The sequence below is a fragment of the Pyrgilauda ruficollis genome, unplaced genomic scaffold, assembly GCF_017590135.1.
Source record: "Pyrgilauda ruficollis isolate IOZ18807 unplaced genomic scaffold, ASM1759013v1 scaffold37, whole genome shotgun sequence".
In the NCBI taxonomy this organism is placed as follows: domain Eukaryota; kingdom Metazoa; phylum Chordata; class Aves; order Passeriformes; family Passeridae; genus Pyrgilauda; species Pyrgilauda ruficollis.
Window position 1 is genome coordinate 392785 of NW_024525156.1, and position 24853 is coordinate 417637.

The following is a 24853-nucleotide window of genomic DNA, read 5'->3' on the forward strand; positions in this document are numbered from 1 at the left end:
GTTGCTTTGAGTTTCTCTGGAGACAAATATTTAGACATATCAAATTATTGTGTACTTTTAGCACAGTTTAGCTTTCAAGACATGTCAGAACTTATTTCTGTGGGTTTTAGTGGCAGTCCAACAATGCACAGAAAAACATGAGAAGGTAATTAGAACTCATTCATCTGGAGAAGTGGTAAGGAATGATAATCACCTTCAAGTCAACCCTCTCTTCTGAGGTTTACAAAAGAGTCACTAAGAGTTCATGCCAAGCCTCCCCCCCACCCCTCCAGTCACATTTATTTTTGTATGTGGTACTTTCTAACTTATGTGAAATCCTACTACAGGCCACGCACTGTTGTGGTACAACTTTCAACTCCCATGTGCCTTGAGTGTACAGGCTGATATTCCCTAGCAATAAGAGTATTTTGCCTTTTTTACACATTTTGAAACTGCAAGTTATTGCAGAAGTCTGTTTCTGTGACTGTCCATTGCATTCTCCCTCACTCCTTTGTTCTTCCTTTGGCATCAATCATCACAACCCAGTAGCTCTTTGCAGTGCAAGTAATTTTGAGTTTCTGGGTGTATGGTAACTGACTGTTGTATTTTGAATAACTTATTCTTCATAATTCATGCTACACTGAGATTTGTTGGTGTTGCAGATTCTCATTTATGTATAGATTATTATACTTTTTTTTTTTAGATGTTATAGTGATAATCTAATAGAAAAATATTAGCCAGGAAACCCTAGTGAAAGCACAATTGAAAAATCAGTTTGATTGTGTTTTAAACTTCTCACAAAGAAATTATCTGTAAGTTGCATTGCTGTAGGAGCAAATTCATTATATTCAGCTTGTCAAACCATTTCTGTATTTCCTTGGTAGACAAGTCCAAGAGCACTTATGCATGTTTTTGAAAATAAGTGTCACATCATCTCTGCCATAAAAACTTGTGAATCCCATCTTGGTTTTGTGTAAGTGCTCAACCCTTTCTTCTTTTTTGGGTTTTCCATAATGAAGAAATAAAGAGGAGGAAGAACTTTCTGTGCTATTGAGTGAAACTCTTGGGAGATGTGGAAAGCAGTATTGTGAAGTGTAGAGGAAACTATCTAAGAAAATAGAAAAAGGATAGACAAGAACAGGGGAAATGTATCTTAATTCAAGGCTCTCCATTAAAAAAAAAAATAGAAGAAGAAGAAGCTGAACACATAACTAACAGTTTTGATCATTCTTTACAGACTTCTTGAAAAGACCACTGGAGAGTTATGTGAAAAAATTAAAAGTACCTGTTCATGTGATTCGAATGGAACAGCGTTCTGGATTGATTAGAGCAAGATTAAAGGGGGCTGCTGCTTCTAAAGGCCAGGTCATCACCTTCTTAGATGCTCACTGTGAATGTACAGTAGGCTGGCTTGAACCTCTGCTGGCAAGGATCAAAGCTGACAGGTAATTATCCATCTATTCTCCCATCTTCAGATTTTTCACTTGTTAAGAAATTTTTCAAGTATTACAAAATAGCCTACAAGCAAATATCTACTTTCTAAAGAGCTGAACAAATTGTCATTGGTGTAAAGATAAAAGGCTAATTCAGTTAAACTTTTAAAAGTAAAACTCTGTTCCTAGTGAAGTCTATATTGGGATGCATGGAATAATGTGTTAAATAGCGGGAGCAATGAATGAAATTGAGGAATTAGGGGAAATTGAGGTCTTCAGTCTTCAGCTTGGCCTATTCCTTCATGAATTTGGGTAGATATTCTTGAGAAAGGAATCAAGCCGTGATTTCATGTAGCACCCACATTGTGAACAAGAATTGTTTTCAGGCTCTCGTGATTTCTTTATTACATAATGGTTTTGATTGTGGAAACCTGGGCTGTGTCTTGGTCTTCTGGGATGTATATTCTCAAGTTAGAATAATTACTGGAATCATGCTGATCTACACTTATATACACAATGGAAACTGTATTGGGGATGAAGGTGAGAGAATTTTCTGCTTTATAAAATATCCCTACATCTGAACAGTAGCTGTAGTTGTGCACTAGTCTGTTAGTAGACTACGTATTACATAGAATAAAACATGGTGCTAAAGATCCCTAGTTTTTTATTGTTATAGATGAAAATCACACTTAAAATTTGATGTTACAAAATATAGTGTTACATGATGAGTAAGCTACAAATAATGAAGAATCTTTGTTCAGCACTGTGCAAAGACAAAGTAAACTTTGTTACCATTATTCAGGTTTTTGTGATACTACAATACATACATTGTTACAATTTGTGCAAATATCTCGGCTTAAGTCCTTTGAGTTCAGTTGCAAGCAGCCTCTGAATCTTTTTACAGAGCTTCCCATGAGAAGAAGTCTGCTTTGAGCATGGTTACTTAAGTGTCTTTTAGATGGTTAGAATTGGTTTCTGTGAATATATGTGTTAATAATGTCAGGACAGTGGACAACGAGGCCACTTTGTGTCAGCTGTGATGCAGTAGTTCTACATTGTTAACAATTACTATCATCTCTTAGTCCTGAGGATGTATAAAAATACTTACCCAGAGTTAATATCCAAGTTTTAATTTCAAAACACGCAAGTAACTTTTACCACTCAACTAGAAACAAGGACCTCTTGTTTTCTATCTAATCACTATGTAGCAATGAGAAAGTTGGGGTCATTATTTCTGTCTGCCGAGAGATGAATATTTATTACTCATAATAATGCAAATATGATTTTTAAAAAGATCTGGCATTGCCAAAATTGCATCAGATTTATAATTAGCAAGACAGAATTTTAGTATGTTTCCTGTTAATAATTGATTGAATAATGTTGTTAAGAAATGGTGTTATGAAAATTTCAACTGTATGTGTAAAACCTGTAATTAAAAAAAAAAACAAAAACCAAACATCTACTTTATCCTTTTGATTAATAGATTGTATTTCTTTAAAATTTAATAATTTTGCTTCTTTCCTTTTCCTAGGAGGACAGTAGTGTGTCCCATCATTGACGTAATCAGTGATGACACCTTCGAATATATGGCAGGTTCTGACATGACCTATGGTGGATTCAACTGGAAGCTGAATTTTCGTTGGTACCCTGTTCCTCAGAGAGAGATGGATCGACGGAAAGGAGACCGAACTCTCCCTGTTAGGTAATGAGAAATTATTAAATGGCTTAAAATCTTTGTCTGATCTTTGCTTTTTATGATAAACTCAAAAGTAAGTACTTTAGGTTGTTAAGTACTTACTCAAAAGTTGTAGCATCTTTTTTGTCTGATTGAAGGAACAATGTAACCGTTCTTGCATGGATTGGTTGTCAGTAACTTTTGGTAGCAAAAGGAAATCAATCACTTTGTCACTTTGAAAATATTTTTCAGTTCTATGTTAATTACTGCAGAATTACTTGTTTTCAGGTAGCACTTATAATGATGCACAAGATTTTAACAAAGCTTTTTTTCTTTTTATAATTGAACCTTGTTTTTATCTTTTATTATGACAAAGTAAACATGTATTGCATGTATTTTGTAAACATGCATTGATTTTTTGGTATATGAATGTGTGTATATATATATGTGCATTTATATGCAAACTTTAAGTCTTAAAAGGTGGGATGGGAGGTAAATTTTTACTTGGATGTCATGTAGGTTTATAAGAAAAGTAATGAGGAAAATAGCCCATGTGTAATATGTACCTTTTAACAATTGCAAACTTACATTTTCTGTCCTTACTTTTCTGAAAACTGGGCATTATTTACTTATAGTAAAGTTCAGGATCCAGCCTCTGCTGGTTTTTGTTTTAGTTTAAGAAATTAAGAGGTCTTCTCAGGATATTGCTCTCTTCCCTCTGTTTGCTTTTAGCAGGGGAAAAGACACATAAGTTTTTAGTTAGCTTGTGACCTAGTTTGTATTTAATGTGTGTTTCAGAAAAAGCCCTAAACATATCAGGAAAAGAGCTAGTTAAAATAAATTACATAAAATAAAATAATTTATGCTAAAAGTGTAAATAATTGAATTATAAAGTTATGTCATTGGCCTAACATGCAATTTACTTATTGTTGTCTAAGAGTTGAAATTTGGGAGTTGTTTCTAAAGCTCTGAGAAACTACTAGCAGAGTTTTATGTTTTTTGTACCAATAAGGAATCCGTAAGGAAAATCTGGATGCAACCCTGACTGTACAATTTTCTTGTATGAAGCAATAAAAGTGAAAGCAAGCAGGCTGATTAATGGCCTCCTAAAACTGTTTCAAGAACAGTAGCCTGAAGTATAATTTTCCTGTGTGAAACTGGTTTCCTTTTTATGAGTTACCAGCATTGGAGGCAGAAGTCTTTCTCAGGAATGACAGCAGCTTACTAGGGACTGTTTCTCTATCCAGATACCAGTTTGAAGTGAGAAAATAAGGACAATTGCCACTACCTAATTCCATCTCTGGAAAAATTTGAGCTAGCAAGTGTACCAAGAGTAACAGAGTTTCAAGGGAAGCTTTCTGAGAAGGAATATGCTAGGAACTTGGGAAATAAACAGCCACTTTGTCAGTGTAGATGTGAAATGTGTCTAGGTATGTTTCTGTAGTGACTGATGTGATTTGGTTTTTTTCTCTCTTCAGGACACCTACAATGGCAGGAGGCCTTTTTTCAATAGACAGAGATTACTTTCAGGAAATTGGAACATATGATGCTGGAATGGATATTTGGGGTGGAGAAAACTTAGAAATTTCCTTCAGGGTAGGTGAAACTCTGCAGGGCTTTATGAATTATTAATTTATTAATCAGAACTATGCATCTAGAGTTCTGTAAAACACATATTTGCCACCTGCACCAGTGTCCTCTTGTGTTGCAGCTGGCACTTCCCTTCCCTGTTAAGTTCCATCAGCAGAGACACACAAAGACTGTATCTGTCAGTAAAAAGTGCATGGTGAATTGTTGGTATAGCTTTGTGATTAAAAGATTAAGATGGCTGTTCTGAAGAATGAGTGTTTGTGTGTTGAAAGGAATTCAGGCAGAAAAGCTCTTGTGGGAGCATCAGTTAAAGGTGATGTGGTCAGTGCATCGTTTAATGTGCCAGTGACATGTGAGCATCTCTGCTACAAACCCTCTCTTCTTGCTCTTTACTAAACTTCATCATTTCATGTGTTTGTTTGGTTGTGGACCTAACCAGTGGTATTCTCATTTTTGTTCCTACCAAATGGTACCATTTCCTTTCACTTTACTTGTCAGCAGAAAGTACATAGGTGGGGATACTTCTGAAGTACTGCAGCTTTCTGAATCTGTTGTTTTTCAAGATCCAAGATAAAACTGAAAGTATTTTCAGAGACTTGGGAAGTGTGTGGGTTCTTTTACGTGGAGATTCTGTTTTATAATTTACTATTTTAGACACCTGTTAGTTCCTGTGATTCATGTGAGCCTTTTCCTTCCTTTGTGGTCAGCTTGCCCCGTTCTTTAAGTAATCTCTGGCTGATGCGGTATTGCTCCAGGGGCTGAAGTGCTTTCATATGCTGCCTTGCTTGGGCTTGCAAACATCTTCAGCTGTTGAGCAGGAAAAAACACACAGTTCTCTTCCATGCAGTATGCATTTGTTCTAGACCTCGGCTAATGTTGTTTCCCCACCTTGAACAGAAGCAAGTGATTAATGTTTTGGAACTTTTTAAAACAGCTTGTAACTATGCAATAATTGTCCTATTGCTTCCAGATCTGGCAGTGTGGTGGCACTTTGGAAATTGTAACTTGTTCACATGTTGGGCATGTGTTCAGAAAAGCAACACCGTACACTTTCCCAGGAGGTACAGGGCAGATAATCAACAAAAATAACAGGCGGCTCGCAGAAGTTTGGATGGATGAATTCAAAAACTTTTTCTACATTATTTCCCCAGGTGAGCTGGTCTTTGGTTATGAGAAATACTTACTGAGTATTAAAATGTTGCTACTACTGGGAAATAATGTGAGTATTTATATAAGAATGTTATTGCTTTGAAGTTTGTTAAGACAGAACTCACTTAAGGTGTACAAAAAGTAAGATCTTAATTGAAAAATAATTTTGTTAGCCAGAGACATGCCCTGGAGGGGTTTTTGTTTGCTTGCTTTTTAACATGAACATGATTTAGGAATGAGCTTCCTGTGCAATAGAATTGAAGCTCAGTGGAACATCAAAGAGCTCAGTTGTAGTGCTGAAAATTAGCCATCCAAATGGCCAATTCAGCACATTCAGCAATGTGCTGAATTTTGGGCTCTAGCTCCCATGTTGTAGGCATTCCATGCTGAATACATCACAAGTGATTTAAGTGAAACCCAAAAGGAGGAGTGGCAAAAGTGAGTATCTTCTGTCTTGATAGAATTTGTATTTCACTATCTGGAGTATAGGAGCAAGTTGCCAATAATTGACTGTGATGATATTTATTATTGTTTCTTTACATGGATGTTACCAGAACAAAAGGATGTAAAATATGTGGGAAAATTTCCCATGAACTCAGATTTTCTGCAAAAAATTCAGGAGAAGAAAGGAAGCCTGGGAAATATTGAATTATTACTTTCAACTACAGGTTATTTTTGTTGTTATATAAAAAGACAAACTTCAGGTAGCAACAGCCAAGCTTTCTAAATACTTGAGACATTAGGCTTTATGTACTAAGTGATAGTTTTATATGCTGCATCTGCTTTTCCTAAGAAATGTCTTTAAAACTAGTATTTCCTTATGACCTGCTTATTAAACCTACATTAATATTGACATTTAAAAGGTGTAATACAATGTAGTATGAGTCTGAACAGTGTCAAATTTTAGATTATGGGTTTTACAGACGCTTGTGAAAGCAACTGACAGTACAGATTCACAGTGGTTTTGTCTTAAAAGAATGCTTTACTCAAATGAGACTGTGTAAGACTTTTAATTAAAAAAATGTCTTGATACTATTCAAAGCTTTTTAGGTGAAATGAGAAGTTAACAGCTTATTGCTATTGCCCTGTTATGTAATTAATAAAGCATTATTAATTCAAACATGAACATGTAGAAATATTCAGAAAAGTTGTATATGAATAGGTGCAGTCTTTTTTGGTAAAGATTGCTCTTATGCATCCATGTCAATCTAGATTTTGAAAGGTACAAAGTTGCAGAAAGACCTAATTAAAAAAAAAGAAACTAAATTCTTTTAAAAATGTAAGTTACTGATAAGCTGTGATAAGGCTCTGTTACTTTATATATCACATCTATATGCCTTTCATTTTGTGAGGGAAGTGTAAGCTACAAAAGGAGTTACTCTTTGAATTTTGTAGGATTGGGGTTTTTTTGATATGACTTTCATAGCACTGCAGTACTGTAGAATATGCATACATTCCCCAAAGACAGTAAAATTCTGAAATGGTGAAAGTAAGTTAAGCAGTTATCTGTAACTGCACTATATATTTTCTTTATTTTCAAAAGACGCATGTTTGCATAATTTGTATGCTGATAGCCTGAGTGATTGCTGGGTAGGGATGTGCTCTGGCCAGGCTGCTCCTAGAGCATCTGCACCTGCCGCCTGTCACACGCTCCTGTTTGTGTCCCCGTGACCGTATTGACCGTGCACTGAAGTTCAACGCCAGAATTTTCAAGTGTCTCGAGCATAGGATAATATTGTATCTGAATAAGTTGGGTTATTCTGAAATTGATTTGTTGCCTGGGGCTGTGAGGAGAATGCCCAGTACTGTGGGTCATTCTTTAGCTCTGATGAAAACCTGTTATCAGAGAATAAACACACAAATATATTCAGATCTGCTCATGCCTCTCACCCTCCCAAATCCACATAAGTTGTGAGAGCCAGTAGACATTAACTAACAAGGATTTCTATTTTGGGAAGTTCACAAACAGCTTATTCTTGTAATTCTGATGTCTCCAATCTTAGCTGAGTGTTGCAGATTGTGATTTTGCCCGTTGGCAGCAAATAGCATCAGTACAGGTTTCAGTAAGTCCCTTGCGAGCATTAGTTGTTTAGGAACTCGGTGAATCTCTGCTAGCTTGGCTCACTTAGCTTTTCCAGATGTCCTTCTAAAATAAAAATTTAAATGTATAGTTCTTACGGAGTGCTGGTGTAGTAATCCTCAGGCAGAACACGGTGTGCAGCCTGTGAAACTGTTTGCTAGTACAAATGTGTGCTTTCAGTATTACTGTGACAGGGTCACAGGCCCTTGCAAGGAGCGAGGTGAGGATTCTTAGGCTGATGCTGGTTTGCAAGCTTTTGGTGCAGATGAATGAGGAGAACAAGCAATCCTCTGTGCACCTAGGATTTTTCTCACTAGTTGATATGGATGCAAAAAATTGGATTTTGGAGGAGATAATATTCTGACAAGCATCACTGAGCCTAGCTAACAAGACACACTTGTTTCCTCCTTTGTATTTTCTTTCCTCTTCCCCTAAGATAGTGAATCATGGAGGGATTCATCCAGGAAAGCAAATGTAAGATTCTCAGGTAGCTTTCCCACTTCATGTAATCTGTGTTGTCTGGGAAAAAAGTCTTGCTTCTTGAATGATAGGAACTCAAGAGGCTTTTTACTATTGATGTAATGTAGTTCAGTGGAAAGCTGCCCTCTTGAAAAGTAAGCCTGAAATTCCTTCCTTCTTTTATAAGTATAACCTAATAGAAACTGCTACCTGTCTGTATTAAGCTTGTGTGAATTTTAGAAGCCACCCGTCTGCTTAGGAGTGGTTAGGTACAGACGGATGTTGGGCAGGAACTTGTTGGAGCTGCTGCTTGGCCAGAATCGAGCCTTTCTCTTTGCAGGCAGCAGCTCTTCTCCCCAGAAGCCCAGGCACTGCTGCAGGCCTTTCTCATGAGCTGGTAACTTTCCTTGCAGCCATGTGTTACGCCAGGGTCCTGCTTCCCAGACCATTTTCTCTTCAGCCCTCAGAAAACAAATCTAGCATGTGAATAATCTGTTTCCTGGCTCCACTTCTTCTTTCTGTGGACTCTGCCACTTCTTCATTTCTAGTGCTGGTCGTTCATCACTTTCTCCTAAAAGACTAAAGACTAAAAGTTAGGACTGTATTGTCCAAGGTGAGGAGGCGTCTGTCTCTCAGCTTGCTGTGAGGGGACTGCCTTGCTGTTCATGGCAGGTGTGCCGGTAGGGAAGGCAATAGGGCTTCACATCTCCTCACCTGCTGATCCTTCATCTGCATCAGCTGCTTCTAGGACTTTGTGGATCCGTCAGGGCTGTTTCTCCTGTGGGCTGTCTCCCTGGGGTTCAGTTAGAATCTGTCAGCGCAGGAGGTACAGCGGGAATCTGAAGGTGAGCAAGGGAAAGCTGTCCCTTTGGCAGCAGCAGCTGCAAAGCATTAGGCTGGTCAGCTTTGCCCCAAAAGGTGTATTCTGAGATATATTTTGGGGTGTACCCCAAATACAGGAGGTGTACTGTCCTGGGACTAAGTGGGCAGGCAGAAAGCCTGGATAGACAGCACTGTGGAATTACCTAAGCAGGAGTCACCTAGAGAGAGACAGGGGTGCATCATCCTGAAACTGGGTCTGTAGGCCTCATATCTCATCACTGCATGCCCTGGGTCTAGACAGGCACAGCAGGGTCAAGTTCAGTGCGTAGAGACTGGAAATGGGAAACATTATTTGTGGTTGATAGGGAGGACAGAGGAGGGACTGACTCCACATCTTGCAGTGTAGCAAAGCCTGTGTTCAAAGTACACAATAATGTTTCCATGTGGCTTTGTGTTCAGATACTAGTCGCTATTAGCATTAATTGAGAATGCAAAGAAGGCAGCTATTCAAATTGCTTTTAAATTATTATTGCTTATAGAGTTTCATAATGCTAAATAAAAACAAGTTATATTATTTTTATCAGAAGGCTAGATTTAGATGAAATAGTTTTCATACTCTGCTTCTGCAAATGACTGAGCAATTTATAATCATGATGATAACAACATGTTATTTTTTTCAAAGGAGTTTAGCATAAATATATTGCCACACATCAAACTTGGGCAAGGAAATCTTCAGCCCTTGAAAATTTGAGGATGGCACAACTGTAGCAACATGGCTGGTGCTGGTGTGGCTGGATGATTTGAAGTAGATATTTTTTGCATTACCAATCTTTTATGTATTATATTTTTCATAATATTTTATATATTTTGAGTACACCTTTACCATGTGTGTGGAAAAAAAAAAGCATGTGATTGTCCCAGAGCTAACAGCAAGCTGTGTGACAAATAGAGTCATCAGGGAGGCCCAAACTTTTAAATGTAATTAGGGTTAGGGGCAGGGAGGTTGAGGAAAAATATAGTTATGGTCAAATAAAGAAAACAGTAGCAAGGTTTCTTAAATACTATTTCTGATTTGTGTGACGTGGATACCCCATCTCTGAAAATGTTCAAGGTCAGGTTGGATGTATCTTTGAGCAGACTGGTGTAGAAGAAGGTGTCCCTTCTGCCCATGGCAGAAGGGTTGGAATGAGATGATCCTGAAGTCCCTTACAACCCAAACTATTCTGTTGTTATATGATTGTTTCCTAATTATTTTTTTTTTTTAATGGACAAAAGGTTTGAATAAACAAGTGGACACGACTGTCTTTCTCATGATTCCTTTGGAATCTGGCATAATTGTCTCCTCAGAGGAAATCTGATCTAATTTACTTTTTTCAGTTTGGTTTTTTTTTTTAGCTGAGCCTTTGAACAAATGTCCAAAACCCCTAGAAGGTTGTATGTCACTATTGTAGGTATACGTATAAATTTTACTGGTCTGTGGAGGAAATAATGATTTAAACCTGTACCTAATTTTTGGTATGCTTTAGACTTTGCTGCAGTTTTCCTTTTTTCCCCCAAAAGAAATTTCCCTAAGTAACTGGCACTGCACTGGAGAGAAATACTCAAGCTGGTTTAGAGTAATATCGATAAGGTACCAAAAATCTTGGGAACAGAATAATTCAGCCTTACTAGAGGACACCCCAAGGGCAACTCTAACTCTTCTGCTCTTCAGTCCATCTGCTAACCTGCTGCTAGCTGTAGTCTTCCTGTATGGTTTGGTGCAGACCTGACTTCCGAGGGGATTTTTTGAAAACCTTTCTGAATAAAAATAGTTTAATGGAATACAATGTAAGAGAAAAATCAGCTGGCACTTTTTTTTTGTGTGTGGTGACATTTAAAACTACTTTAAGAAACAGCTTGCTTGTATGCTATTAGGTCTCACTTTCAATTTCATTATTTATGGATGTGGCTTTAATTCTTACTGCCATTCAGTGATGTGATAAAGCCTTAACAGTGCTGGTTTTGGGAGGTCAGTGTAGCAACCTGAGTATGCTTTGAGTGTTGTTGCATGTTGTTTGTAAAGTTGTTGTGAGAGTGGCACGATAACTCTTCCATCCATCAGCTGCTTTTTCATCACTGAGAAATGAAGAATCCAGTTCTTAGCTGTGGTCGGAAACTTTCTGTTCTTGCATTAGATTTTGAGAGATTATTGCTGTCTTGTAGAGCAAATGTTTGCTTTCAGATAGAGCAGCATTCTGTGGCTTGGTTTTTTTTTTTTTTTTTTTTGGTTTTTTTTTTTTTTTTTTTTTTTTTAATTTTTTAAATTTGTCTTGTGTTTCTTGTTTCTGGGACTTCTTCTGTGACTTGAAAGCCCAGACAGAAGTTTTCTGGGATTCTATACAAAAAAGATTTCCTTTGCTTTCATTCCCTTACCAGTATAGCTTTCCAATATATTTATTAAAATAAAGTCTTCAGTTAAAAAAATCCTAAAAACCTGGCTAACATCTTTTTCTTTCTGAAATATTGTCTTTTTCATTTACAGACAGTTAGCTAAAGTTTGATCCAATTATCTGTCTCAATTGAGTAGAAAGACACCATCTGCTGGCAAGTCCATTTAACACACAGTATGCCAGCTTAGAAAAGTCTCAAACTCTTTCCAAGGTCAAGAATTTTAGAGGTAACTCACAGTCCTCCAAGTGGAGAGATTTCTGAAAAATGTGTGCACCTGGAACTCTGTAGTGTGGTAGCCAGCTGAGCCATATTTGTAGTCTGTTAGAGGAATTTAAATTGCTGGGGCCAGTTTTTGTTCTTTTTTTTCGTTTGGGTTTTTTGGTAGTGTACTACCTTTGATCTGTGTGATATGGAGTGTGGTGTGGGAAACAGAAAAAAGACATGATGCTTGAAAAGTAGAAATTATCCTACTACTACTATTACTCTTATTATTATTATTATTGGAATAATAATTACAATAGTGCTGAATTCGGTTGAAGCAAAAATATCGTGCACACCACCCATCTGCAGATGGGACTTGCACATATTAATTTTCAGAGGGAATTGAAGCAACCATAAAGGAGTGGGAAGGTACAGAAAGAAGGAGCACTTTGATAAATGAGGAGCAAAGGAATAAAAAGGCAAGCAAACTACCACAAAAAAATGATAACAGTCATAATGGTGAACATGCTTCCTGCTAATGCTGTGGTTATATTGAACAAATGCTGAATTATTTAAGGTTTAGTGCTCTGTATGAAGGCTGCTTTCTGCCTGCTTCTTTGTGCAGTTAGATAGATTATGAAGAGTTCAGCAGGTGGTACCTGGCTTACAGAAATAAATTAAATTGGAATTCTGCTTGCTCCCCGGAAGGAGACTGCTGTGTTTTGCTGCATAGATACGCACTCCAGTTACCACTGGGGATAGAATGGCATTAGTTACTAAAAAGGTTTCAGCCTTTCTTCTCTATTAACTTAGTAAGCAACTACACTCAAATTGTTCCAAAAACCACAGGTAAGAAATTGTCATGCACAGCCCAGATGTAGTGATCCTGTCTGCTGTGGAAAAAGAAGTCATAGGTCTTGACAGACATGTTCATAATGCTCTATTAAGCAAAAACCCCTTTGTATAGAGATGACTTTTTAAAGAGAAAGTCTTTCGTGGAAATAGAAAATTATACTGATGGGTTTTCTTATGAAGCAGAATTAAGGGGTATTTATTGGCAGCCATTGAATACAACTTCCTTTTTTTCCCCAGGGGTTACTAAAGTTGATTATGGGGACATATCATCACGACTTGGGCTAAGGCGCAAGCTCCAGTGCAAGCCTTTCTCCTGGTATCTGGAGAATGTTTATCCTGATTCCCAAATTCCACGCCATTACTTTTCTCTGGGAGAGGTAACATTTCATCTCTCATATTCGTCTTCCCTATGTAAAGTACATTGTGCAGTAAGTTGTGTTTTGAACTGAGTAGTGCATGCAAGTTGTCTCCAGCAGAGTTCAAGTATCTTGCACCTGTGTTTCTGTCCCATGTAGAATGACAAATCTGGCTTCTCAGTGGGGCAGACAACTGAACTTTGGTATGCAGTACTGTAATCTGAAGATTTTTCTTTTTTTCTACGACAGTACAAAATGTCGTATAAATGACTTTAGAAATATTCCTTCAGAAATATTGTTGTGCATAACTTTCTGTATAACATTCTCTACATAGAGTATGAATGAAGTCCTGCTTGAAAGCTATACTAGGTCAAGCAAGATCTTGCCTAAAAGCTATTCTGAACTTTACCCCCAGAACCCTCACCAGTGACCAGCAAATTCTAGTGACCCCTATGCCTTGCTGAGCATTTATCTTTTTTCTTTAACCTTTTAAACAGATTATGCTGTCCTAAATAAGTAGGCACCCTCTCCTCTACAAGTCATGTTGAACTAAATATCAAGTTTTCTGTAGAGTGATTTTGTACTGTTGATTTTAAAGGAAACACTTTTAGCAGAACGTGCTTCTTTATGACTATCAAGAGACTTGATATTCATGCCTGCTTACTATATAGTGATATAGGGATTAGTACTTTTGAAGGTTTTGGGCTGCAGACTCAATTGTGTCCATTCTGTTGTAGCTGAATCTTTGAGCAGAAAGTGCCCCCAAGTTGGAAGGATCCCCCAAAGAAAGCAAAGAAACAATTATGGTTCTGTAACCTGGTAGCTTGAACATTTGCTTGAGAGTTTGAGTCTTGAACAATGATGCCTCATTGCTAATAGGGGTCATTTATTTCACATAACCTCTGGTGCATGGAGAGAGCAGGTGCCCACTGTGGTTTGATAAGGACCTAATTATCTTCTAAAAATATCAACCTTTGGTGATGTGTTCTTTTTTCCCTCCTAGATAAGAAATGTGGAGACAAATCAATGTCTGGATAACATGGCAAGAAAAGAAAATGAGAAAGTTGGAATCTTTAACTGCCATGGAATGGGTGGCAATCAGGTGATAATTTTTAAAAAGGAATTTTCTTAATATATTGAATTATTTGAGATGCTACTGCTTATTGTGACAATTTTTGGATGTTTTCAGTAGTTATCTTCAAAGTATACTTAGGAAACCCTCATGAAAGAAAGTACCCGTAAGAGGAAATGCATGAAAAGATCTGGTGTTGGTTTCTGCTTGTATGTTTTTCAGGCCTGATTGCAATACATTTTAGATAAACTTTTAAAGTCAAAAACAAAATCATGGGAGGAAAACACTGGTATAAGCTAGACTTCACCAGCTGTAGGTTCTTTGGAAATGCATTCTGGTTAGAACTCCTGATTGGCATTGTTACTTAAAAAAAAAACCAAAACCAAACGTGCCTGTGCCTGAAATATATTTTTAATATATCTTGCTCCGGGTGTCAGTTGTGGGATTTATGTTTCATCTGGTTTTTTCTTCTACTTTCTTAATGATTCTTGATGAATTGTTTTCACATAAACAGAGATTACCTCTGTGTGGGGATTCTCCTGTTCCTTCACAGCAAGCAATCTTCAATTCAAAGAAAGACTGTTTTGACTGAACAGCTTGTGATTGTGTTTATACTTGTTTCCCCCTCAAAAGATTTTAAAAATCTTTCCATGCCTCACTATTATGAAGGGAACAGAAAGTGAAAGAAAAAAAAAATAGTGGGAATAAATGAAGTAATGCACAAATGTTCCCCTTTCCCCCCACTCCAGGAATATTTTGGTTGAAGCAATTCTTTTTCAGTTCCTCTCATTCTTTTTCTGTCTAGGTTTTCTCATATACTGCCAACAAAGAAATTCGAACAGATGATTTGTGTTTAGATGTATCCAAACTTAACGGCCCAGTAACGATGCTCAAGTGCCACCATCTAAAAGGAAATCAGCTTTGGGAATATGATCCAGTGGTAAGTCTTCTAATGACTTTTGACTGTAAAATGAGGCAACTTTGGCTTTTACATGAGCCTGCAGAGTAACATATTCCAGTGTGGACCACTATTGGACAGACAAAACAGGAAACAAAGTCAGGATTATGTTCCCTCTGTTACTAATTCACTATGTAGTCACACAGTGGACATCTGTGTTGATTTAATTACCTGGTGAGTTTGCGGGAGCTTTTGGAAGAGCATTTTGCATGTGCGTTGGAACCCTGTGGAGAAATATTATCTGGCAGTGTAGTGTTGTGTTACAATCAGATCAAAAATGGAGAAGTGTTCCAGGTATCTATTGGAGCAATAAAAGATAAGAGTAATGATGTGGTCACAAATCTAGCACTCAGTATCTTGTCTTGCATAAAGTTAAAAGGAAATACTTGTCTAAGTAAAAAATGAGCATAGCAAACTGATAAAGGGGATTTTACATTTCTAATCATGTTATGTCTAAGCTTAAAACACTTTTACTTAAATTATGTTCTTTCTTCTAAATAATGTGCAAATTTATTTGAAGTTCATATGTTGAACTGCCAGCTCTAGAAATCATTGTCCATTGATCAATTCATTATTAATTTGATTTGCCAGCTCTAGAAATGATTTTGTGATTGAGTAATGCAGTCAAGATCTCTGACTTCATGGATAGTTAGAAAAAAAATAGTTCTCGAACTTGTTAATTTAATATGTTATTACAAAAGACAATTTTGAGACAATTTGTGGATGAAGGATCTTGCCAGTATTTGCAGTTTTTGCAGACTATTTTTAAAAAGAACTTTCAGATATTTAGCTACTAAAAAGTCATTTCACTAATTAAAAAGCAAGGTGGGGGTTATTTCTGACTAAATACACTTATTATAGACTTCAGTAGCTGAGGTGTTAACAAAGCCTACAGCCTTTTAGACCAAGAGCAAATACGTGTGAATGATGATTTTGTGATTAGGATGGCAGTTAATGTGGAAGACAGTGGATCTCTGCTAGGATTTCTGCATGTTGCTGGCAATTGTTGATAGGACGCTGAAGAAAGCAGAAGGCTTGCAGGATTAAGTTAGTCTTGGGAACCATTCATTCTTGGTTTTAATGTAGTTAGTTTACCTGACTTAAGCAGATAATATAAATAATACTACCACCTACAGTGATTTACCAAAGAGCAAGTGCTTTTCATTAGGTTTCTACCATATCAGTGATAATAAAAATGAGTCTTTAGACACTTAAACACAATAATCTGTCTTGCAGTGATTGTCACAGATTTCCCCTATGTTGATCCTCAGCCATAAATTTGGTTCTATGTGTTTTTTCTCTTTATTTTGCCAGTAGAAAATCCAGGCATAATCTTCAAAACATAACTGAAAGATGGCTAATAAAGCACAAAAAAACGTTATAGGGCACTTAAAAAGAACTCCCGCCCACATAGCTAAGTGATTTATTTTTTCCCTGTGTTTTTTTTTTCTTTCTTCCTCTGTTCAACTCCCTCCTTCCTTCCTCAGCACCTCTATGAGTGCAGGAGATTGATGTGCTCAGGTTTTTGAATTTGATTTTTTTTTTATTACCCTTTGTTGCTTGTGCATGCCGTGACTTTTCAGTCATTCCAGTGTCCTGGCTGAGCTGCTGAATGAGAGAAGAAATACAGGTAGTAATGCCTGTGGTACCATAGGCAAGTTGGTGCACTGAGGAGCATCTGTAGAACAGTGGCAGGAAATGCAGCTTCTGAGGACCTCTTCTCCATGAGGATAGTGCTGCGGTGTAGATGGAGTGGTTTACCAAAGATTGCATAAGTGGGATTAGTAGGTATTGCAAAAGATATACACTTAATGCGAAGTTGCACGTACTTTTCATTAAAGAACTTACTTTTTAAAAAGAGCCCAAAAAGTGCTGAAAGACCATAGTGTAAGGTCAGTATTGTGTCCCCAGCTGAGGAAAAAAAAGTACTTTTGAAAATATAATCAATGTGTTCATTCTGATCTGATAAAAGCTACTATTATAACTAATAACTGAAGTTGTATATCTTACCAACCTGTAATTTCTAACTCTTCAAATATCTCTAGCTGTATAGCCCTATTTAAAGAATGGTGGATGTTGCTTGACAAAGAACATCATTTACAAGTTAAGACTTGTTTTGTTTTTCATACAGCACTGCTTTTAGTGTCTACAATGTCATATAGCATATTTAAGTGGTTTTTAGGGTAGGGATCTGCAGTCAGTAACCACAGTGTCTTGTCTAGTTCCTACTTGCCTATGGAAAAGTTTTGATGCCAGCTAGAAATTTTTTTGTTACCTTATGCCTGGCGATTCTTATTAAGCTAATTTATTTTTATTTTCTCTTCTAGAAATTAACCCTGTTGCATGTGAACAGTAACCAGTGCCTGGACAAAGCCACAGAAGAGGACAGCCAGGTACCCAGCATCAGAGACTGCACCGGCAGCCGCTCCCAGCAGTGGCTGCTCCGCAACGTCACCCTTCCAGAAATATTCTGAGAGGTTCTAAAGAAGAGCAAGGATTGACTGGGCTACCTCGGCTGATACTTTGGCTACGCTGTTAAGTAGCAAGAGAAGAAACTTCTGCTCGGCAGAATCCACAGTTCCTCAGCTGTTAGAACTCCTGCAGCTTCTCAGCATCTGTGAACCAGCCTTCCTGTATAAGGATGTGAAACTACCACACATAGCAGTGAAACTGTGCCCACTGATGTTTACAAGATCAAAAGAGTTTCTTCCAGCAAATAATTTAGAGAACCTTTGGACAGTGGAAACATAATCAATGAAATAGTCTCTCTGAAGAGCTACATATCGTTTTAGTTTGCTTGCACATCAGTAACCTCTGCTGAAAGTGCTGTTGTAATGAAGAAAGTTTCAAGAATTCTTTTTTTCCTGGTTAGCAGTGGTAACCAGACTACTAAAATAGATCCACAAATAAATGAAAGAGAGAGCTGCAAACCAGATTCAGTATCATGACATAAGAATTCTGTGGTTTAAAAGCAAAAAGTAAACAGGGTTTAATGAAACTAAATCAGAACTATGAAAAGTACAATTTGTTATAGTGAAGTATCAAATTTATATGTAGATTTTATACCTCAGTGGGGGAAAATAACCAAGTCAAAAGGCAATTGTTTCTCTTTTTCAATTGTGTGATAGTCCATAAATACTTTTTTTTGTCCTGGTGAGTCTGAAATTATTTTGGGTGCAAACAAAATGAGCATAAGAATAAATTGAGCTCTTGAATGTCAGATCCACTTTCCTTTTAATTTTAATTTCTTGGCTGTTGGAATTGTATCTTTTTATTACTGTCTGAAAACTGGAGGTTAACATGCTGTCTAACTTTTTTTTTTTTTTCAGACCTGCCATTTCAATTTATACTTGGGTCAGTCAGCTTATGGACTTTCATGGCCAAACAAAAGATTTAAGTACACTTTGAGATTAAGTTAACTTCAGTATGCTTTAGCGCCCAAGACTTCTACTACTGTACTACAGTTTTGTTTTCATAGCAATAAATCTTTTGTTCCTTGTTTGATTTCAGTCATCAGAAAGCCAGAAGAAAAGATACATGATTTGGGTAGAAGATTGGCAAAACTGAAGGTTTTCTGGAATCCTTTCTCACTTCATATTCAGATGTGCTTCATTGTCAAGTGCATATTTAGATTAGACTCTGAATTGTAATGTTGATCTGCTGCTTTTTTCTAATAAAACCTAAAGAAAAATAGTGAAATTGGCATGGTTTTTAAAGTTAACATAGCCAAAAGCAATATGACTATGTCATTACATTGGTCTGCATTTTTTAACTGAATTGCTTTGTTTTGTTAAGAAAAATCTGTGTGGGCTGATCTTGAAAATGAGCCACTGACTGCTCAGAGTATACATTGAATTTTATTTTGGAAAGAAAAATGAGATTTACTTAATGGAGAGGATATTTTTATGATAAATGTCATTGTTTGGCCAACCATCCTGTAAAGCAAATTAAACCTAGACTCATGCAAAAGTTGTGTGAAATTGTATTTGGCTGTTAAGGCCGTTTTAGATTTGCCATCCCAAGTTGCTGTTGTCAGTGTTATCTCCATTATTTCTGCAGCAGTACACAAGAGTTTTCATACAGAAAACAGGGGAAAGGTTAAAAAATTGTACTATTACAATGCTACTTTAAAAATACATAGGATGAGACAATGTGGGTTTAATATTAGATAAAACATCCAAATATCTAACTATCTTTTATTGACCCCTTTGTCTGGATAGCCTGCAAATCTTATGAGATTGAAGTGGATTTATGAAAGTAATTTGAGAAATATATTGAAGTATGCCAGGATGACTTAAAAAAAAATTTGTTTTTAAAGGGAAAAGTCCATCTTAATGGTTATATGTGAAGACTTATTTCTTTCTTATGGTCGATGAAGAGGACAAGGTGGGTGACGGTGCCAACTTTTTTGTTTTTTAATCTTAGCAAGCTAGCAATTTTTATGGTATGTGTGTGTGGTGGTGCCTAAGAATGTGATATCTTTTACTTCAGAAACAATTTCCTAAACACAAAACATTCTTTTAAAAACATTTCCAGCAAAGAGGCTCTAAATCAGAGTTGGGTAAGCTTTCATGGAGTGAGAAGCAGGAGCATTGAAATGCAGTGCGAAAGTCCTGTAAGTTTTAAAAATTTCTTAATTTTTTTCAGATTTCATGTGCACACAGCACATCACTGAACACATAAAACACATTTTCACTTTGTATTTTCTACTTTTATGATCCCTGCTGTGATATTCTCTTAACAAAACTGAAGTGCAGTGGCTTGGGAGGTAACTAAACTTGTAGGCAGGCCTCAGTGTTACTGTGATTCTACCCTTCTTAGTTCAACAAGTCATTTTACATGTTGGTCACATAAAACTGCAGTACAAATAATTGCACAACTTAAAATGCATGTATCAAGTTGTCAGCAAGCTGAAGGAGCAGTCAGATTTCCAGCCTATACGTTGCCAGTTCTTCCCTGCTGAGCATGGGGAGGGGGAGCAGCAGACCCAAGAGTGGCTGCAGCCCTGAGCTGTCTGGCTCCAAACCCCTCAGCTCAGCCAGTCCCGTGGTGGGTAACTGGGGCTGCTTAGGGGCAGTGGGCTGTGTTTATTCCATGTCTCCATGGCACGTGCCCAGCGCCTGTACTGTGTTGGTGGACAGCACAGAACTTCCGCAAAAAATCCCTGCACCAATGTGCATTTCAAATGTTCTGTCGTATTAAGCACTTTTCAAACACAGCCACAGAACACACTGAGTTATCTTAGAGCCTCTCTTGCCAGAGAAGCTCGTGTCACCAGAGCTCCCTGCTGAAAGTGATCTTCCTTAGAACTCTGCTCAGCTGTAGTCACCCAGCAGTGCTCCTCCACGTACAGGCATAGTGCTTCCGTACCAGCTTTGAGTAGGAGTATCAGCTGGCTCCATCAGTTAGTTACAGACATACTTAATTCCTTTCCATCTAGTCTGTCTTCTTGTACTTGAGTCTTCAGATAGAATTTTAAGAACCTCTGTATGTATTTTTATTGAACTTTCTGAAAAAAAACCCCAAAGCATTGTCTTTTCCTCATTGTGTAACACACCTGTGTTACAAGACGTGTGAATGGTTTCCAGTAGAAATCCCACTTTAGTTTCTCAGCATTTATTGCTGTTGAGATGAGACCTAGGAGAGCAGAAAAAAAGACCATTGCTCTCTTATTTAACCTTAATAGCAAATAGTTGCATGGTAGTGAAAAAAATCAGTAGCTATATTTTGAAAAGAATTGGTAAGCTCTCTTGTTGTCCTTTGTCTGTCCTGTGCTCAGTGTATTTAGCATAAATTTCCTATGCATGTTCTAAAGGCAGTGTTCTGTCCTCCATCTCTTTTCATTTGCTTGTCTGAAGACATTTATTGAGAAATACCAGTGTCTTTTAACTGAGTTGAAGTAAATTACACATTATGATACAAACTTTAGATAAATACACTGTGCCAGGTCCGATTAGGTCATCTTGAGTCTCCTCAGATACTGAAAGTCACAAAAGTTATCTATGTGTACATATAACTGTGACTGTTGCCTCAAACTGTCACTTTATCAGTATTAAGTTAATTTCAGTAGTGTTATTTTTATGGTAGTTCCATTCAAAGGGGCTTGGCAGTTGCTTTTCATTTTATCACAGCAATGGTTCTTATCTGAGATATGTACTGTAAGCAAAAGAGAGGATCTACGTTACAAGTTAGAAACAAAATTAGGATGATCCTTTTTAATTCTTTCTTGTATTTGTTCAAGTAATGTAGCACATTCAGAGAGATGAGCAAAACACTGGCAGATTTATTCTGCTATATTTCCCCTTCAAGGTAAGTAAGGAGATGCAAATGTGCTTCATAAGATTAACTAAGAAATAGTACCTCAAAGCTTTCCTTCACTACACTAACTGTTCCTTCATGCTTTGAAATGAAGAAATGTAGGAAAACAAACGCTACAGAATAAATTTTGGTAGCTTTAGGAGCCTTGTATCTGATTAGAACTAAATTGTAAACAGTAGAGATTTAGGGTAAGAGAGGAATGTGCAAAGTTTAAAACTTGCACATTGTCAGAGTGCTGTTTGCTCTCTGTTCTATTACAGCATTTCTTACAGTCATTTTAAAGTAAATAGTTCTCAGGTTTGCATCTTACTCTAACCACAGATGATTGAGAATTGTTCAGCTAAGCATAGTTGTGATATGTGAAGGTGATGAGCATGGTGTTCGGTACTTTGAACAACAAAATAGTATTTATATAAGTAAGTAGTTATATACTAAGTTTCTAATGCAGAAAACAAAACTGACACATAACTAATAGGTTATCTAAAGCCTGGAAATTATGACATTGAGATGAAAACTAATTGACTACATTGTTCACCTATTTTCTTCATGAATCTTGGAGGATGTTTTTGTAGCATTTTGCTTGCATTTCATGCAGTGTAAACTAACCCTTACCTTGCCAGGCCATTCAGCTTGGTGATGCTGCTCCATATCAGAATTGAATTCTGAGATGAAAGCAAACTGCTACTTCTGACAACAAACCAAGTAATTGTCATAGCACTGGTTCAGGGCATAGACAGTAACCTGCCGCTGAAACAATCATGACTGGTTTCCTTGGCCCTGGAGTAAATAGTAAGACACAGAATTTCCTTCAGTTTTAAATGCATCTTATTTTTTTCTTTCTTTTTTGATGGGTGTCATTAGGAGGTCTGATAACTCTGACTTTTTCATTGTTGTATTCTTTAGAAAAGCCTTTTGGCCTCACCTCTTGTTAAGTCCTGTCTCATCTCATTTTCACCACCTTTCTCTGAGTCTTCTTTTTATTTCATCACCTTTCTCTGAGTGTTCTTTTTTATTTTTTTTTTTCCAAAGGTTGGATTGTGGTTCTTAGGATAGTGATGAGGACCTATATATTGCCTTAGAGATGTGCATTATTTCTGTGATATTTGTTAGGCATTCCAATAGTGCATTAAGTAAATGTTTTCAGGAAGTGATCCTCAGAGGCATTTTAGTCTTCTGGATATTTACCTTATTATACAGTATTAATAGAAATAATTCTTTGTTCCATTTTGCATTAAGTCAAATGTATAGATTTTTGCTTTCTTTCCATGTATGCTATTTGGTCACCTAGGTTGGTTATTTTGCTGTCTTAAATAACTTGGGACTTCTTCCTCAGTAGTTAATGACACTGATTCAGTCATGCATTTCAAACGTTCCCACTTCTGCTTTTCTCTTGGGTTGGAACAGACCTCTTGGGTTGGAACAGGCAGGTCATCTGGTCTAAACCTTTGCAAAAGCAGGGGTGATTTCAAAATTAGATCAAATTGCTCAGGACCTCACCCAGTCAGCTCCTCCATGTCTTGAAGGATACAACCTTCTGGCCATCCTGTCTGTGTCTGACACCTCGTGGCGAAGAGTTCCCCACCAGTACCTAGGCAAAATTTTCTTTCTTGCAACTTTTCTGCATTTTGAAGTTCATCATAAATCTTTACATTGCAGATACTGTCTGCTCTGTCATTTTCCTGCTTGTGGGACTATAACCAATTGGCTGTGTATAGTTCATATCCTGAGAGTGAACTTGCAATAGAACAGAGGTCAAACCAGTGTTTCAAGAGACATCACCACTACTTCCTCTAAATTCTGGAAATATGTCTTTCCTACAAACTTGACTTTGGCAAAGAGAGGCACCTATCCTGTGAAGTGGTCCAAGAAAAACTATTGGGTCCATGTCCAGTCCACAGGAAATGGGAAAGAAGCCCAACCTTTATTGCTGTGGCGACTTCAGCATTGGAAATATTCAGACCAAAGAACTTGAGAGTAAGATTTGTAGTTGCCTTGGCTGCCCAATGAGGAGATCTGGATTGTTTCAGAACAAAAACCTGTTTTTTTTCAAGTTTAGTGAAAACAGGAGGAATTTTCTAGCTGCTGTTTTCTCTCCTGGTTTTGATGTTCATGGATTGATTAATTGGGGTATCTGAGTCTCTAGTGGATCTTTTTGGTCAGAAAATGTTTTCAGATAGCTAACCAGATTAGTAAAATAACATTTTTAGTCTAGGCCAGTTAGATAGACAGGGCTCAAATGACGAGTTCTGGTGGTAAGTATTCCAGGGTCTTGGGGTATAACAGCTGTCACTACAGATGATCACCATAATATAGTAAGTGATGGCTTGTTGAATAGCAATGACCCTTTGCTTGCACTTTCTCCTGTATTATTCTGAGTCAGGGAAGTGCTGGTAGTGGGAGTGTCATTTCCATTATCCAGAGTAAAGAACCTCTCCCTGTGTGAAATGATGAAAGAAATGTATGCTTGAGGCAGTGAGATCAAGTTGCACATATAGTTCCATTTAAATGTGGCTATACTTACATGGTGAATGAACTGGAAACAAATCTCAAACCCCAAAATCCTCTCTCCCATTCCCAGATGCTGAAAACCACAGGAACTGACTGTATTACCCATACTTAGGGCATGCTTGAATGTAGTAGCTCTCAGAATTACCCTTTGTAGTCAAAGCCAATCATTATTCTGATCTGGCCTGTTTTTTTGTGATCTTGAATGTGAATTGCTGAATGAAAACAGAGAATTATTCAATTACAGATTGTGCATATGTGCGTATTTATGTGAAGTAGTTCAGACAAAGCACACTAAACTACTTCAATTAGAACTTCAATTAGAATTGAACCCAGCAGCAGGAGCATGTACACCCAACCTCAATAAAGAGGCTGTTGTACAAGTTTGTTAAATGTTGTAGGCATGCTTAGCCCTGCCTGCCTTGTTTGGTACAGAAATTGGTCAGGGCCACCTCAGCCCTGCTCAGTCAGGTCCCTGGTGTGAGGAAACACTTCATTGTTCTCATTCCTTTGCACAGCTCTGGGCTGCCACGAGGCATCATGTGCCATTTCCACTTTTCTGCCTTATACTTTTGCCTTGAAAAAAAATGCACTTCAACCCTGTGCAACAGTGCTGGAATGTAACTTGGAGGAAATTGTATCTTCTGAGTCATGGCTTTTGTAGAAACCAGATCCATATGGTCTGAGTTTTTTCTGGCCATGGACTTGCCAGGGCTGGGTCTCCTGGGTAGAGTGGTAGAATGGGTAGAGCTCAATCTCCTAAGAAATTATTTGTTCCTGGACACTTTGGTCCAATTGGATCAATACTCTTCTAGCCTTATGCAGGCTTAAGAAGTCATTTAAGTATAAACCATCTAAGTCACTTAAGTATAATTCTGTTGGTTCCTGAAGTCAGATTTATGACAAAAAAATCTGGAGGGATCTTAAATGATCACTGACATGGTTAAATTTTTTCTTCACATTCCCAAAAT

General features: G+C 37.4%; 1 protein-coding gene across 1 annotated transcript in view; it reads left to right on the forward strand.

The window, feature by feature from the left end:
* Nucleotides 1-19028, forward strand: part of GALNT1 (polypeptide N-acetylgalactosaminyltransferase 1) — a 62381-nt gene extending 43353 nt beyond the window's left edge. Inside the window, exons 5-12 of the mRNA XM_041475937.1 lie at nucleotides 1217-1424; nucleotides 2944-3114; nucleotides 4566-4683; nucleotides 5648-5828; nucleotides 12911-13050; nucleotides 14033-14131; nucleotides 14907-15041; nucleotides 17387-19028. Coding sequence (XP_041331871.1) covers nucleotides 1217-1424; nucleotides 2944-3114; nucleotides 4566-4683; nucleotides 5648-5828; nucleotides 12911-13050; nucleotides 14033-14131; nucleotides 14907-15041; nucleotides 17387-17533 — 1199 coding nt within the window. The 3' untranslated portion in view covers nucleotides 17534-19028. The remainder of the gene's footprint in view (nucleotides 1-1216; nucleotides 1425-2943; nucleotides 3115-4565; nucleotides 4684-5647; nucleotides 5829-12910; nucleotides 13051-14032; nucleotides 14132-14906; nucleotides 15042-17386) is intronic.
* The last annotated feature ends 5825 nt before the right edge of the window (nucleotides 19029-24853 follow it).